The sequence below is a fragment of the Mastigoproctus giganteus genome, chromosome 12 (genome assembly GCF_048544385.1).
Source record: "Mastigoproctus giganteus isolate SK-2022 chromosome 12, ASM4854438v1, whole genome shotgun sequence".
Lineage (NCBI taxonomy): Eukaryota > Metazoa > Arthropoda > Arachnida > Uropygi > Thelyphonidae > Mastigoproctus > Mastigoproctus giganteus.
The window spans coordinates 98578054-98594709 of NC_143586.1; the positions used below are offsets into that span (position 1 = coordinate 98578054).

At 36.2% G+C, this 16656-nt stretch overlaps 1 protein-coding gene across 1 annotated transcript in view; it reads left to right on the top strand.

Moving 5' to 3' along the window:
* LOC150077294 (condensin-2 complex subunit H2-like) overlaps positions 1 to 16656 on the top strand; it is a 482911-nt gene that overhangs the window by 18213 nt on the left and 448042 nt on the right. The window contains exon 2 of the mRNA XM_090385846.1: positions 5671 to 5812. Coding sequence (XP_090241972.1) covers positions 5708 to 5812 — 105 coding nt within the window. The 5' untranslated portion in view covers positions 5671 to 5707. The remainder of the gene's footprint in view (positions 1 to 5670; positions 5813 to 16656) is intronic.

Sequence of the window (16656 nt, forward strand, 5' to 3'; positions counted from 1 at the left end):
CCCATCCATTCACTCCAAATGCCCTGTCTAGCTCAGCTTTAAATTTATTCAAGCTATCAATTTCGACAACAAGAGATGGAAGTTTGTTCCAGCAATCAACTACTCGCTGGCTAAAGGCAAATTTCCACACATCTATTCTACAACTGTATCTTTCTTCCCTCTACTCCTCCATTCTACAACTGTCTTTCCTCAATTTGAATCTGTGTCCCCTCAGGTTCTTAATCTGAGCAAGAGGAAAAATCCCATCAGCATTCAGTTTGCTCAACCCATTCAAGGCCTTATACACCACAATCAATCAGATGACCTTGCAGGTGCCTACTCTCCAAGTGCTGCAATTTGCAGAACTTAAGCCTTTCTTGGTAAGAGCTCCCCTTTTTTCTCCCTCGCCAATCTTGTTTTCCTTTGTACTCGTTCTAGCAACTCTACATCTTTCCTAATATGAAGCCTCCAAACCTGTACACAGTATTCAAGGTGTGCCTGACTATTGCCTTGTACAACGGGATAATCATCTCCTTGTTCCTGCTAGCAAAGTTCTTATATATCATTGACAAGACAAAATGACCTGCCCTGGCAGCCCATCTGCACTGCTCAGCGAACTTCATATCTGACTGCACAAGTGGAGAATGAAAAAGACCTGAATTATAGAGAAGATTTCAGTAAAGGGGAGAGACACTAAAGTAGATCATGGTACAGTATGCTACTGCAACAGGATCTAGACAAGCTGGGCAAATGGGCTGAGAAGTGGGAACTGAAGTTTAACATTGACAAATGGAAAGTACTGCATATGGTAAGCAATAACCCACGGGAATCATGGTACTACACTCAGGAAAGTGGAGAATAAAAAAGAACATTAATAATCTTCTCTTCTTACCTATTTTTTTTCCTTGTTACTTCATATCTCACTTGTGTAATTTATGCATACGTTCATTATTGATTGCTTATTGTTATTTTTTTTGTTTGTTTTAAATTTTGCAATCCTAAAAAAAACAATTGAGTGAAATAAAAATTTACATAAGTCTGAAGTTGCGTGAGTCAGGGTCTTAATCGAAAAATGTTCAGCAACCTACAGAAAAAATATGGTGACAGATAAAAAAACTTACCACACACTACTAGCATGTCCAATACAATGCTTCCCTTTATTTTTCACGATGTCCATTTTAAATCTAATAGCTTTCCTTTATTTTTTACGACGTCGATATGGTTTGTCCACCAACATTATAATGTTTCCTTAAAGATTTAACGGATGCACCCTTTTCAAACTTTTGAATAATTTCAAGTTTTGCTAAACTGAAAGCGCAACTCTTTTGAATTTACCCATAATTTTTGTGATTTCTAAACAAAAATAAATATTTACAAAAAAAATATTTCAACATCCCTGACAAATAACGAAACAGAATTTGTCTTTTTGCAATGCAACAGAACACATCAATCGATGTGATGCACTAAAACAAACTAAAAATTTATTTTCCTCTTTTTTTTTTTTTTTTTTTTTTTTTTTTTGAGTGGTGGGTGTGAAGTCAGTGGGGTTGCAAGATAATAGGTACATTAATCTCCCAATGACGACTTATAATGCTGTTTCTTGTAGCTTATTTACGACTTACAAAACATCTGTTTATACCTATTCTAGTTATTACTTCAATTTATTTCTGATTGATTTTTTTTTTAACTGTTCCGGTTAATTCTATCCCGGTAAATCCAGAATCTGCTGTACCTTCATCATTATCATTGATGAATACACAAAACAACAATGGGCCCAGCACCAAACCCTGAGGAAGGCCACTAATAACATTAGTCCACGAAGAGCAGTGTCCATTGATTACCACTCTCTGTCGTTTCATACTCAAGTATCCCTTTATCCATTGTAGCAACTTGCCCTTAATGCCATACCGCTCCAATTTGTACAGCAGTCTTCCATGTGCGACAGTAACAAAACTTTCCTGAAATCTGAGTATATGATATCCAAATTATTTTTTACATCCAGTTCCTTTGTGACCACATCATAGTATCCAATCAAATTGGTCAGACAAGACTTTCCTTTAACAAACCCATGCTGTGTCTTGTCTAGACAATCCTGCAATGCTTCTTTAACCACTGACCACATTATTTTTCCCGAAGGAACCCAAGTTAAATTAACAGGTCTATAGTTACTTGTGTCACTTTTTGAACCCCCTTTGTAAATTGGAGATGCATTTTCCCACCTCCAGCCCATGCTGTCCTACACTGAGTCCAAGGAAGCTCTCATAATTATGGCGAAGGGTTTGATTAATTCCTTTGCTGTCTCCTTTATTATAACAGTCTAGATCCCATCCACCCCAGGTGCCTTCCTTATGTTTAACTTTAACAATTTCTCCTCCATTTTGCTCTCAGTTATTACAAAATCACGTAGCTCCCTGTTAGAGTTTGATAAACTTCTGGCATTCCCTCTTCTTGAATAACTCCTCACGTGTGAATGTAGATGCAAAATACTCATTCAGTTTATCAGCTACCTTAACATGATCATCAATAGTCAAACCATCTCTGTTAAGTGGACCAGTCTGATTTATCCCTTTCCTTCTAGAGTTTATATAAGTAAAGAACTCTTTTCTGTTTTTTTCTTTGTATCCTTTGCCAAAGATTTCTCGTATTCTGTCTTTGCCTGCCTAACCTCTTTTGTAACTTGATTACAGACTAGCTTATATCTGCCATAGGCTTCTGTGTTGCCTGATAATTTATATGCATCCCATGCATTTTTTTCTCTGCCACGAACCTTATTAATTCATGTGACATCCATTTAGGCCTAAACTCTGAACAGTATTTCTTATTTGGTATGAAAAGCCCCATAGTCCCCAAGTACCAGAAGGCTTCCCATTTTGAATTCATCTTTGTTAACATCATCAGTTGATCCCACTGTTTAGAATTTAAAAACTGTCTGACACCACTGTAGTCACATTTACAAAAGCAAAAACCCTTCCCTTTACCCTTGATGATAGTTTCTTCTTTAAGTAAATCCTACATCAGTACGCTGTGGTCACTGTTACACACTGATTCCTTTATCTGCAAATTCTTAATGCATGAATAATCACTGCTGATAATCAGATCAAGAGTATTACTCTTTCTGGTTGCTTCTTGAACATGTTGCTGTAGAAAACAGTCATCCAATAAATCCACAAAAGTCCTGCTAGTGTGTGAGTGACCAACTCACAAGTTCCAGTCAATATCTGAAAAGTTATATTCCCCCATTATAAGACATTCTGATTTACTGGCCCACTGTATTTCTCTGCATTTCTCTTCCACCCACCTACTCTCATTTTCCCTTTCCCAGTGCTTATGTCAAAAGACACTGACTCAACATTGCATTGTCCAGCAATTTCAATTGGATGCACTTCCTTAGATTTTATGTTTCTTAGATTTTATGTAACTAACTGTGTGTGTGTGTGTGTGTGTGTGTGTGTGTGTGTGTGTGTGTGTGTGTGTGTGTGTGTGTGTGTGTGTGTGTGTGGCAAGTTTGAAGGCTGGGTCCATCTGCTATACTACTGTTTCTGTTACGAAGAATTTCAAAGCATATTCTTTACCGTTATTCAATACATTCCACAAGGGCATGGACATCTCCCAATCCTGGATTAATCCAAATATCAAGTTTTCACTAAATGCTATTTACACTGCAAATTCTTGAAAAATGCACTCCTCCTGTTTATCAACTGACTCCCACAGAATCTAAGTTGCTGTATCTGCACTCCAACATGTGTTTAGCAGCAAATCATCTCACTTGTCAGCTGGGTCGTGTGTAACGACCCAATCTACAACAGCGGACATTACTTCCTTCACGGAATGGACACCTTGTAAGTGAACCAATATAACCTTCATCAATCTACCTGGATTTGACCCTCAATCCACATGCTTCCCTAACTTGAACCACCTCTCTATAAAAGAGTACCCACTTAACCTGGATATGACCACCTCCACATGGCACCTCCCTAGCCAGGTGGGCAGGAGCAGCAGTGTGTATCACACGCTTCTTGATTTGATCGGGGTTCGAGCCCGTGACCACCAAATACGGAGGATGCGGATAGGTCTGAGAATGACAACCTCATATCTCCGGAGCAATATGGCCTTAGTTGCTAATGCTCCTAAAAAAACCACCTCCACAGAACTGATGCTTTTTGCAGCAAAACATCACAACCTTTTCTGATTGACCTTTCTACTTGGATATGACTTTCTCACTCTAATACTTCACTCACTGGAATCTCACTCCACCAAAGTGAAGTCAGTGGACTCTCCACCTGGATCTGACACCTTGGATATGACCAGCAGAACATTGACATCTTCTGGAGCAGAGCACCTTTGTTGCCCTTCCTGTATCTTATGATTATTACTTCTTACCTGATTCTCTGTTAAACCTTGACTGTTATCTCCTGGGAAGGTTATATATTTTTCCCTCCTACCCATTGTAAACCCCTCTGGTGTAACTAGTAGTAGTAGCAGTAGTGGCATGTGATGCAAGAAAGCAAGTGTATGAGCTTATGCAGCATCAGCCAAAAAAAAAAAAAAAAAATCACACCATTCCCTCCAAATGCTTGTCCAGTTCCTCCTTAAATTTATTCAACCTATCAACTTCCACAACGACAGATGGAAGTTTGTTCCAGCAATTAACCACCCGCTGGCTAAAGGCAAATTTCAGCACCTCTATTCTCCATATGTCCTTTCTTAATTTGAATTTATGCCCCCTTAGGTTCGTAATCTGAACAAGTGTAAGGATCCCATCAGAATTCAGCGTGCTCAACCCATTCAAGGCCTTATACATGTCAATCAGATCACCGCACAGGTGCCTAGTCTCTAGCCACTGCAATTTGCAGAACTTAAGCCTCTCTTGGTAAGAGGATCCCTTCATTCCCCTCACCAATCTTGTTGCCCTTCTCTGTACACGCTCAAGCAAATCTACATCCTTCCTAAAATGAGGCCTCCAGACCTGTACGCAGTACTCAAGGCATGGCCTGACCATTGCCTTATACAGAGGGACAATCACCTCCTTTTCCCTGCTAGCAAAATTCCTATATATCATTGACAAAACCCCATTACCTGCCCTGGTAGTCTGTCTGCATTGCTCAGAAAACTTCATATCTGATTGCACAGTTACTCCCAGGTCTTTTTCATTTTCTACCACCTTAAGTGTAGTACCACACAGTTGGTATGTTTCTCTGGGGTTACTTCTACCCATATGCAGTACTTTGCATTTGGCAAGGTTAAACTTCAGTTGCCACTTCTTAGCCCATCTGCCCAAATTATCTAGATCCTGTTGCAGTAGCACACTGGCTATGGAGTATTGTTAACTGTTATGGAGGATTGCCATAAATGCTTACGTTAATAAATCAATTTCATTGCCAATAAAGTAATTATATATCAATTCAATTAATTAATAATTGGATATAATTAATGTAATTATATTAATTATATATCTTTGTATTGTGATAATATTTTTCACCATGTTGGACACAGAGAATAAAATATTGGTGAATTGAATTCAGCAAAGGATTTGAGGGATCTTTTTAACCCTGTTTAATGAATTGGATTTCACCACTTCCAAAATAAACTTGTCGATAACATTTAATTGTTGCCATTTTCTTAGATTGATGAATAATTCTATTCAGACTGGTGATAACTTTAGTGGATTTTATATATTTTTATTTATGACAGTCGATTGAACCTTACTACTTGAAAACCAGGCTTCAAAATGGATATAGGAACCATGTTGAATGAATTACTGAATCCAGTTCGAGATCTAAACAAAAATTGGGAAATAGATATTGCAGCCTTCTTAGAGGAGTATTTAGCAAAGGTATTTTTTCATTTAATTGAATATTAATTGATTTATTAATGTAAATGTTAATAACTAATCTTGAAACTGTTTTAGTTTATGAGCATTATATAAGTATTAAAATAATTTACTACTTTATTTTTTTTATTTGAGAGATATACATAATTGATAACAGTAACTGATGAAACAATTATTTTTTGATGCAGAGAAGAAATGTGTATATAAAAAAAAAAAAAAAAAAAATGTACCAGTGGACAGAAAGAAAACATTTAAATCAAGCAATATAAAATACTTTAATTTGACTGTCTCCTGTTTCTTTGAGAAAGTCATCAGTAAAAATGAAACTGCCACAATGTTTCTGGAAATAAGGAAAATATTAAAATCAGTTAAAATTGGAATCATTAGTTAGAAAAAGTTTAATACTTTATTCTAAAACAGTCAAATTGGTAGGAGTACAGGTGTAGTACTTACTTTCATGGAGTAACAATACTGACTAGCATATGAACTGTACAAAGCAACAGCAATAATTAGATGTAACATGTTGGAATTAAGAACAAATCTGAATGTTATTTAATTTCATTCACTGCAGATGCATAAACCAAGACAAGGCAAAAAAAGCAATAATTTAAGCAAAAGAACTATTTTTTTTTCTGTTTTCATGTATGTCTGATTGGAACTTTGTAAAGTGATAACATTATTTGTGATTGTAATAAGTGGCGTGTGTGTGTGTGTGTGTGTGTGTGTGTGTGTGTGTGTGTGTGTGTGTGTGTGTGTGTGTGTGTGTGTGTGTGTGTGTGTGTGTGTGTGTGATTTTTGTTACATATATGCAGTGCTTTTTTTGGGAAGGTATGCAACAGTATGCATTTGTGTACTGGCACCTTTATTAACATGACGTGTGACATTTGAATGCAGTATATTTTGAAATTTGTAATATTTGGTAAATTTTTTTCAGATGTTTACCTGCTATTTAAATAAGCTTAAAATTATTTAACTAAATTTGCATTTTTCACTGTCTAATGTTAAGATATTTGCTATATAAAACTTTATAACCATTTTTAAAAATTTAAATTACTCAGTTGGACTTCTGTTTAACGAACTCATTTATAGCCATTTTTCTATTTAGTGAATTTTTTTGAATTCCCCTCTGGTAATTTAATTTAAAATAGTTTCTGTTGAGCAAAGACTCATTTCAGTAAACTCGTGTACCTTTTTCTTGCCTCTCCCCCTTTGGAAATACCATTTCCTAAGAGCTCGTATTTGTTCCACTCTAGTTTTTCTGCGAATTTTGTTACAATGTAAAAGTTTGTTCAACACTACTAACTTTGTATTTGCGAATTTTCAATTTAGACGCAACAGTTTCATTTAACTGCTCATGTGGTAAAGTGGTAATGAGATTATGAGTGAATTAGTATTAAAAAAAACTGTCTTGAACTGTAAAGTAAAAATGAAAAGAATTACTAGTTTCTTTTCACCTTTCATAGTTAAGAAATTAAAAACAATTAAAAATCTGAGTAAACACTTAACTACACAGACTGTGTCAAAGACTAATTTTGTTCCTGATGGTATCTGCATCCAATAGCAAGAGATGAGTGACATAAATGACTGGCCAAGTTGCTGAACTGTTGATCAAAAAAATTGACTTCTGTGCGAAGTATAATTGGCTAAATTATCAAAATAAGAGACTTGGTTCTGCATTATGTAAACAAATTGGAACTCTTAGAGTGGAAAAGAAGATGGGCATGAAGATTTCTAAGAAATGGACAAGCAAACAACGAAGTTACATATATTGGCTAAAGCTGACAGCAACAGCTACTGTCTTCAAGAAAAAAAATTTTCGATCATAAGGAAGCAGCATGACATAAAGCTGTTATAAAACTGTTTGCAGAAGCTGAGAAAGAGCCCCTTGAAAATCAGTGTTTAAAGAGCATGAAAAATTAATAACAGGAAAATTCTTCACACTGCATATAAGTTGGCCAAAGAAAATCAGTCTTTTCATAATTTTGAATCAGAGATTGACCTACAGTTAAATGGGATTGACATGGGTCATATTCTTCATTAAATTAATGCTTGCATTAACATCTTCAATCTGGGTGGAAAACACCTAAGTTTGAATCATGTTGATGATGGGGGAAATTTTTATGAGTCTTTTTCACAACGTGGCTGAGTTTGTCAGTCTCGGGTGAGAACAGCATGGTTTTTTCTCGCAGAAAAAAACAGCTTTTCTGGACGAAAAGTCTGAAAGGCTTTTCGTCCAGAAAACAAAAAATTCACCTCAGAACACATGCAATTCACAGACAAATATATACATGGAGCAACATGGGGTTAGTTGCCAATGCTCCTAAAGCTGAAGTACAACCAACCAATCTTCAATCACATTAGTGATGAAATGAGAAAAAATTTGGCTAATAAATTTGTTATGTTGAACAGTAAAATTTCATTTGATAATTAATAAATCGACCACAGTGTAGTAATAAACCCACTTTTAATCCTTTAATTCAAATTCATATATATGCATATCACATCTGGTGAGTATGGGCATGGCACATCCAGGGTCCTGAGCTGGATATCATCATTCTTATCTTTCTTGGTGATTCCTTTCTACTTCTGACTCTCTCTCTCTCTCTCTCTCTCTCTCTCTCACTCTTAGAGTAACTTGGGAATTTTATTTTTGCTGGTGCAGCATAAGCCTCAGGCTTCCTTGCATGTGGCTAATAATAATAATAAAATAATAATAATAATAATAATAATAATAATAATATTTGAACTTGTATATTTGACAGTGGAATGAGATCTTCCGTAAATTTGATTATGGACTTTCTCGAACTGGAAAGTGTTACTACTAATGGGATATTTGATTCTCTGCTCGATTGTCTTCAGTTATACGATATGACAAAACTACAGGTAGTTCTCAACTTTACGAGTTAATTTATTCCTAGCGTGCTCTTGTAAAGCAAAAACTCGTAAAGCGAGAATTTATTTCCCATAGACATAAGGTTAAAAATAGGGGTTACGTTCTCAACAATGAAATTATTTAGCTAATTAGTTTATGTTTAAATAATAATTGATTTATCCAAAGAAATGAAAACGTAGCCTATAAAATCAAGAAAATTATAATAATAGAGAAATTATTTACAACTTACAAATGTTAAAGAATGTTTATTCTTCATCATCATCGACTAAATGCACACTCATTGATCACTCATTATTGGCTCAGCACTCGTTGGTTTGTTGCACAAGGAGTTGGCTTCTTCAGAAATGTTTCAAGAGGCATTTGTTTCCAAGATAATCTTCTCTTTTAATTATAAATTTCACGATTGCATGCATAAGCATTTTTTAACGGCACACACAAATTGCAACTAACACGATTCGCGTGGAGTAACATGTTTACAAAGCTTAAAAAAAGGGAATGAAGAAAAGATTCTGAAAATATATTTATGTTTTTTATACGATTGAACATTTCACCATAATAACTTAAAAAAACACACAATTTCAGCTATCGGTTTTTTCGCAAATGCAAGAAGGTCGAGTTTACTACCCATTATAATTGCTTGCAGTAACAGAAAAGCACAATAAACCGGAAAGTGCAAATTGTTTTTATTGTTTTATGGTTGTGACCTCCAGAAATGTGCTTTAGAAAAATATCACAAAGGCATTAAAATTGATTCTTATAATGGAACATATGATAACAATGAAAGTGTAGTGCATTTTAATGATTTGAATTGGTAACTAATACAATTTACAAGGCATGCTCACAACCTTTTATATAGCCTTAAGGTCACGAATGTGACCTTAAAAATGACAATTTAGAGAGATAAATAGCTTAGTTATACAGCGAAAATTTCAACTTCTGAGATCTTGAAACGAATTACCAAAAAACAATGTATTATTGGGTTCACATTACGATATTTTAACGATACGATGGTGTCTCTGGAACTGATTAATATCGTTAAGCGGGGTTCACTGTATTGTATAGCTATGCACGTGGTTTGGAATGCAGTATTTATGAATGTTTAACATTCATTTTTTGCAATTAATGTTCATATTTTCGATTTTGTTCATATTGATATTTGGGGGGAAAAAACTTGTAAACCCGAGAACTCATAAAGCGAGAACTGCCTGTATTTAAAAACTCACTTAGGTTGTGTCAAATGTGATAGTGCAGCTGTTATGATGAGTAGTAAAAGTGGCGTTATGAAACTAATGAAAGAAAAATTCCCTTCTTTAATAGTATGGCATAGCGCTAATCACCGATTAGAACATCATCAGGTGATGATGTTCACAGCATCATCAGTTGATGATGCTGTGAAATCCATTGCAGGTATCGATAGATTTAAAGTATTTATTGATAAACTTTGTCATGTGTATAACGCAGCAAAAAATGCCAGAAAATTGAAGGCGTGTACAAACTCGCTGGATATTTAACTGTTAAAAGTTAAAAAAAGAAATAAAAAATTTCAGTATATTTAAAAGACATATTTGGTATATTATGAATGACAAACTGTTCCAAGTATTACAGAAATGCCACCAAAGCTGCCAAAAAATCTACGATTTCAAGGAGTTTCACTTCGAGGAACAGATTACAGAAATTATTCTCTAATCAATCCAGCAGCTTTCTACAGAACTTTGAAACAATCAGTAGAAAGCAGGCTGCTTGATAGTAAAAATGCTGTTTTGGCAGCTTCGGCCCAAGTACTTGATAGGAAACATTTGCCTAAAGACATTAACTCACAAATGAGATTTGATGAGAATGAAATTAGAAAATTTCATTCTCATCAATTTTTTCTGATATCAAAGAATGAGTACTGGCACCTATTTTTTTACAAAAAAACAAGCACTGCGTATGCGTAATTTATTTATTTCATTTTGTTATGGTTTACTCTTCTATATTTTTTAACCCTTTTAATAAATCTTATATTAACTTAGGTATATCATTTATATTCATTAAGATTGTTAGGTATTTTTTGCCTGTCAGTGGACCTTGTCCATACATATCTCATCTCTTTTCTCTTTCCTTTTCACTTTCTTCCATTTCCCTTTATATAATATGTTATTTATATATATGTTTATATATATATATATATATATATTTTTTTTTTTATAAATAAAACTCTAAAAACTAGTTTAACTTTAGTAATTTTAAACATACAATATGTATAGCAATTTACTCCTTGAAAAGTGAATAACTCAATCTCTACATATCAGGAAATTAGAATCCTAGATTTATCTCTTGTCCCAGTGTTGTATGACATAGTGTTTGGCTGTTGCACGACTATCCCACAAACTCAGGAAACAGTAGTATTTAGTGAAACCACCTTGCAACCCAACAAGCAGACCAGTCACTTTCAGATTACCACAGATATTCCAAGTCATTTTATCAGACAGCAGCAAGAATCTGGTACATACTATAGTAAGGTTCTTTCAGGCCAACAGCATGGTGCCTCCTTAGCCAGGTGGGCAGGAGCAGCAGTACGTAGCACACGCTTCTTAATCAGACCGGGGTTCGAGCCCGTGACCACCGAATACGGAAGTGCGGAAAGGTCAGGAATGACCACTGCATATCCCCGGAGCAATATGGCCTTAGTTGGTAATGCTCCTAAAAAACTAAATAACAACAATAGCGAACAGCATGAACAAGAGGAATTGATAGTAAAGTATTTCCATTATGAAGCAATGCTGCCTTCAGAGGCTTCCATTATGATGCAATACTGCCTTCAGAGGCTTCCATTATGAAGCAATAATGCCTTCAGGGGCTTAGAGGGGAACAGGTATCCTGTGTGTTATCACACACTCGGCTAAAACACTGATGGATCCAATATCTCTCTATTACAGAAGATTTAGGAGAAGTCCGGTTGGCCTGCCTCCCTAAAATCCACTCATGCACACCTTCTAGGTGGTAAGCCCTGTTATGTCACTTAGGTGGCAACGAACATGCAGAGTGGTTCTCTTCAAGACGCCTGGTCAGCGTGAAGAGGAAAAGACCAAACCCTCCAGCATAATTCTCACAAGAAGAAGAAATGAATCACTTATAAGTTTATCAAGTGGAAATCTGCTGTACACCAATGGAAACAGTGAAAGGAGTGAAGGTGGAGTTGCATTTCTGGTCCATAAAGATTTTAAAAACAACATTTTGGAATTCAAAAGTACATCACCAAGGGTGTCAAGACTAATACTCAAGATTTCTAAGAGGTACAAGCTAAAGATTATAATGATTTATGCACCAACATCGAGCCATGTTGATGAAGAGGTTGAAGAAATGTACACCGAAATTGAGAGTTTTCTAGATGAACAGAAAACCCACTACACTATTATTATGGGGGACTTCAATGCTAAGGTTGGAAAAAGGCAAAACAGCGCAGAAAGAGGAACTATAGGAAATTTTGGAATTGGTGAAAGAAATAAAAGAGGTGAAAGACTTGTGGAATTTGCAGAATCTCAAGGACTGTCAGTAATGAACACTTTTTTCAAGAAAAGGGTGAACAGAAAGTGGACATGGAAGAGTCCAAATGGATTAACAACTAATAAAATCGACTTCATCCTCACTAACAGAAGATATATTGTGAATGATGTTACCGTTCTGAATAAGGTAAATGTTGGAAGTGATCACAGAATGGTAAGATGTACACTTGATATAGATGTAGGAAAGGAAAGGAAAAAACTGACTCGAGTAAATAATACAAAGGTCTTTGAGATAACAGAGGAGGAGAAAAAGCAGTATGTACTGGAACTTAAGAACAAGTTTGAGCTTCTGCAGACTGCTCAGGACCAAGATATCGACGAGGAATATTACAACTTTCTGAAAGTAATAAAGCCCAAGAAACCTATAGGAAAACAGAAATCCAAAGAAGAAAAAATTAGTCAAGAAATACTTGTCATGATGAACCGAAGACGACAAATGAAGAGCAAGAAAAACACTGACAGGGAGAAAATTGAGTATACTGAGTTATGCAAAGCCATTAGAAAGAGACTCAGAGAGGACATAAGAAGATTTAACACAAGAAAAGTAGAAAAAGCATTAAGGGAAAACAAAGGATTTAAATCAGCAGCCATGAGCAGTAATACAGAAAGACAAATGATACTGAAACTGAAGAATAACGATGGTGTACTTATAAACAGCAGAGAAGGCATAATTCAAATAGCAGAAGACTACTATAGAGAATTATACAAGGAGCGAGGGACTGATACCAGCAGTGGGGAAGATGGATTGCAAAGTAGCAACACATACGACATTCCCGATATTCTTCCTGATGAGGTAGAACATGCATTGAAGAAAATGAAGCCCCGGGGGAAGATGAAGTTACTGTAGAGTTGTTAAAATTGGGAGGAAGAGACATAACACAAAAACTGGCAAGGCTCTTCAAAAAGTGCATTAGAAAAGGTGTGATGCCTAAGCAGTGGAATAATGCAATCATAGTTTTGCTGCATTAGAAAGGAGATAAATCAGAAATTAGAAATTATAAAACAATTAACTTGTTATCCCACATCTACAAGTTGTTCACAAGGGTCATTACTAACAGATTAGAAAGAATACTTGATGAGAATCAACCGAAAGAGCAAGCTGGCTTTAGGACAGGATTCTCAACTGTGGATCACCTTCATGTAATATCACAGCTAATGAAGAAAGCAAATGAATATAAAACACCATTATGCCTGGCATTTGTGGATTATGAAAAGGCATTTGACTCCATACAGCATAAGACAATGTTTCGGGCACTGGAAAGACAAGGCATAGATACCCCATATATTATGATTTTGAAAAAAATATATGAGAGTGCTACTTCCTTTATTAGACTAGACAAAGACAGTAGCAAATTTAAAATCGAGAAAAGAGTTTGACAAGGAGACAATATCTCCGAAGCTGTTTACTGCTGCCCTTGAGGAAGCTTTCAGAAGATTAGACTGGTCGCAGAAAGGAGTCAATGTGAACGGAGAGTACCTAAACCATTTACGATTTGCAGATGACATTGTGGACATAAGCCACGATCCCAAAGAATTAGAGGAAAATCTTAATCAATTATGCACAGTTAGTAAAGATTTTGGACTAAAGATGAATATGGCTAAAACAAAAGTAATGATGAACAAGTATGCCAAGGAAAGGGAAATAATGATTGAAGGAGCAGTAATTGAAAAGGTGGAGTCATATACTTATCTGGGACAAGTTATTAGCTGTAATAATGATAAATGGCTGGAAGTCAAGAGAAGAATAAATTTTGTATGGATAGCATTCAGGAAATATAGTCACATACTGAAGAGCAATATCCCAGTTTGTCTGAAACGTAAAGTAATGAATCAATGTATACTCCCCCACCATGACTTATGGAAGTGAAACTTGGGCACTCACCAAAAGAATGGAAGAGAAGCTGAGAACTACACAGCGAAGAATGGAACGAATTATATTGGGAATCAGACTGTTAGATAAGAAGAGAATCACATGGATTAGGCAGCAAACTCAAGTAAAGGACATTCTTATCAAAACTAAAGAACTAAAATAGTCTTGGGCAGGACACATAGCTCGAAGACATGATGACAGATGGACTAAGAAAATAACAGAATGGTACCCAAGAGGAGCTAGAAGAAAACCTGGAAGACAAAAGGCGGAGGTGGATAGATGAAATTCAAGAGTTTTTGGGTAGTAAATGGATGGCCAGTGCTCAAAACAGAAGGAACTGGAAAGTTGTTGGATAGGCCTTTGTCCTGCAGTGGATTGAAAATGGCTGATGATGATGATGACTGCCTTCAGACTTAGCTTTGACGCATCAACGAACAAACGCCATTCAGAGGTATTGTCATCAATGTTCAGTTCGTGCATAAGACAAACGATGTCTTTGCAGACACAGACACACACACACACACACACACACACACACACACACACACACACACACACACACACACACACACACACACACACACACACACGTTGTTTTCGATTGCAAAACATCTTAAACTCTTCATTTCGTTTATGGTATATTGTAATGTTTGTACCTTTGGCGAGTAAGTTCCACTGATGTAGTCTGGATCTCATTAATTCAGCTTTCTCTTTGGGTAAGTCCAAGTCTCTGATCAAGTTGCTTAATTCTTCTTGTTCAGTGTTGGGCTTTTTCTTTTTCTGGCTTGTAGTCCAAATCATATGAAGTACATGGTTCTGCGAAATCTGGTAAAGCAATTTCTTCTGTACCTTCATCACTGCTTCCAATACCCCAAGATTTTGGTGGCACACGTACTGGCAGTTCTGTACTGTGTGGCACTGGCCTAATTGCTGATGGGATATTTGGATATTTGATGCAGTGCTTGCTCTTTTTAAAACGTTTTATTTTTGTCATGCAGAAATAGCAGTTGTCGAAATGATTCTTGGGCTTGCGCCACACCGTAGGTACGTCAAAAGATATTGCCCTCAGCTTGCCATATAACCACAGCCTTAAGTTCATTGTACAAGAATACAACAGATATGTGGAGCCCAATTTTTTTCTTGGTCACCGATCTTGTAGCCGAATACAATGAATAAGCAACTTTTGTGACATTGTATATTTACTTCCTCTGAGTTTTTGGGATTAAGTGTCCACAAACATAGCAGAAGTTGTCTGGGTGATTGATGCAAGTTCTGTGCTTTGTCTTCTCCATTTTAAAAATACAAACCTAAAAACAGTAAAAGCAATTGATAAATTTGAACAGAACATGAATTTATGTTGAATGGTGTAATAAAATTAATAAAAATACTGACTTGTCTGGAAATTGCATCAAAAACAAAATTTACTATATTACAAGAACAGTAATGATGTACGTGCTTAACTTTTAGCCCAATAAACAAAACCAACCAAAAGTTAATAAGTTTAAAAAATTGTATTTCAAACAGTAATGATATCTTTGTACAGAATCCAGTTATCTATCTATATATATCTTAAAACTGAGACATGATAGGAAATTTTAAATAGAAAGGGTGCAAGTATATTTGCTGATGCTATCAAGGCAATGTTAGATGGGTCGGAAAACTGCTAGCTTGGGCGGATACACAGACTGATAGATTAACAGTAGCCGCTGGCAGAGGTGAAAGTGATTCTTGCACTGCTTCTATTGGAATGAGCAGCAGCCCGGAAAACTAGATGCAGGGTATTTCAGAGACTGCTGGGAGTCATTGCGGTTCAAGTAAACACATGGGTTGTGTGAGGGTAGCTAAGAATAGGAACAAGTGTATGTATACTTGCATGTACACCAATGCTAAGAGTTTGGTAAATAAATTTGATGAATTTGAGGTATTGCTGAAAACATCAAAGGCAGATATTGTTGGGATATCAGAGATGTGGTGTCAGTCGCATCTCTTGGGGGGATACACAGACTGATAGATTAACAGTAGCCTCTGCCAGCGTCTACTGTTAATCTATCAGTCTGTGTATCCCCCCAAGCTAGCAGTTTTCCGACCCACCTAACATTGCCCAGATATAAGGAATGCAGAACTGGAATTTGGGGAATACAAAGTGTACAGAAAGGATAGACAGGATAGGATGGGAGGAGGGGTTATGCTGTTAGTTAAGAAACACATAAAATGCAAGGAAGTGAAGCCAGTCGGCATCGCTGGACAGTACAGTGTCGAGTCAGTTTGGTGTGACATAAGCATTGGGAGATCAAAATTGAGAGTAGGAGTCTGTTATAGGCCTAATGACTCTGATGAGTATTAATAAGAAACTGTACAGGGAAATAGAGGGGGCCAGTAAATCAGAGAGTCTTATAACGGGGGATTTTAATTTCCAGATATTGACTGGAATTTGTTGGTTCGTCACACACACACACACACACACACACTAGAAAGGATTTTGTGGATTTAATGGATGATTGTTTTCTACATCAGCATGTTCGGGAGGCAACTAGAGGGA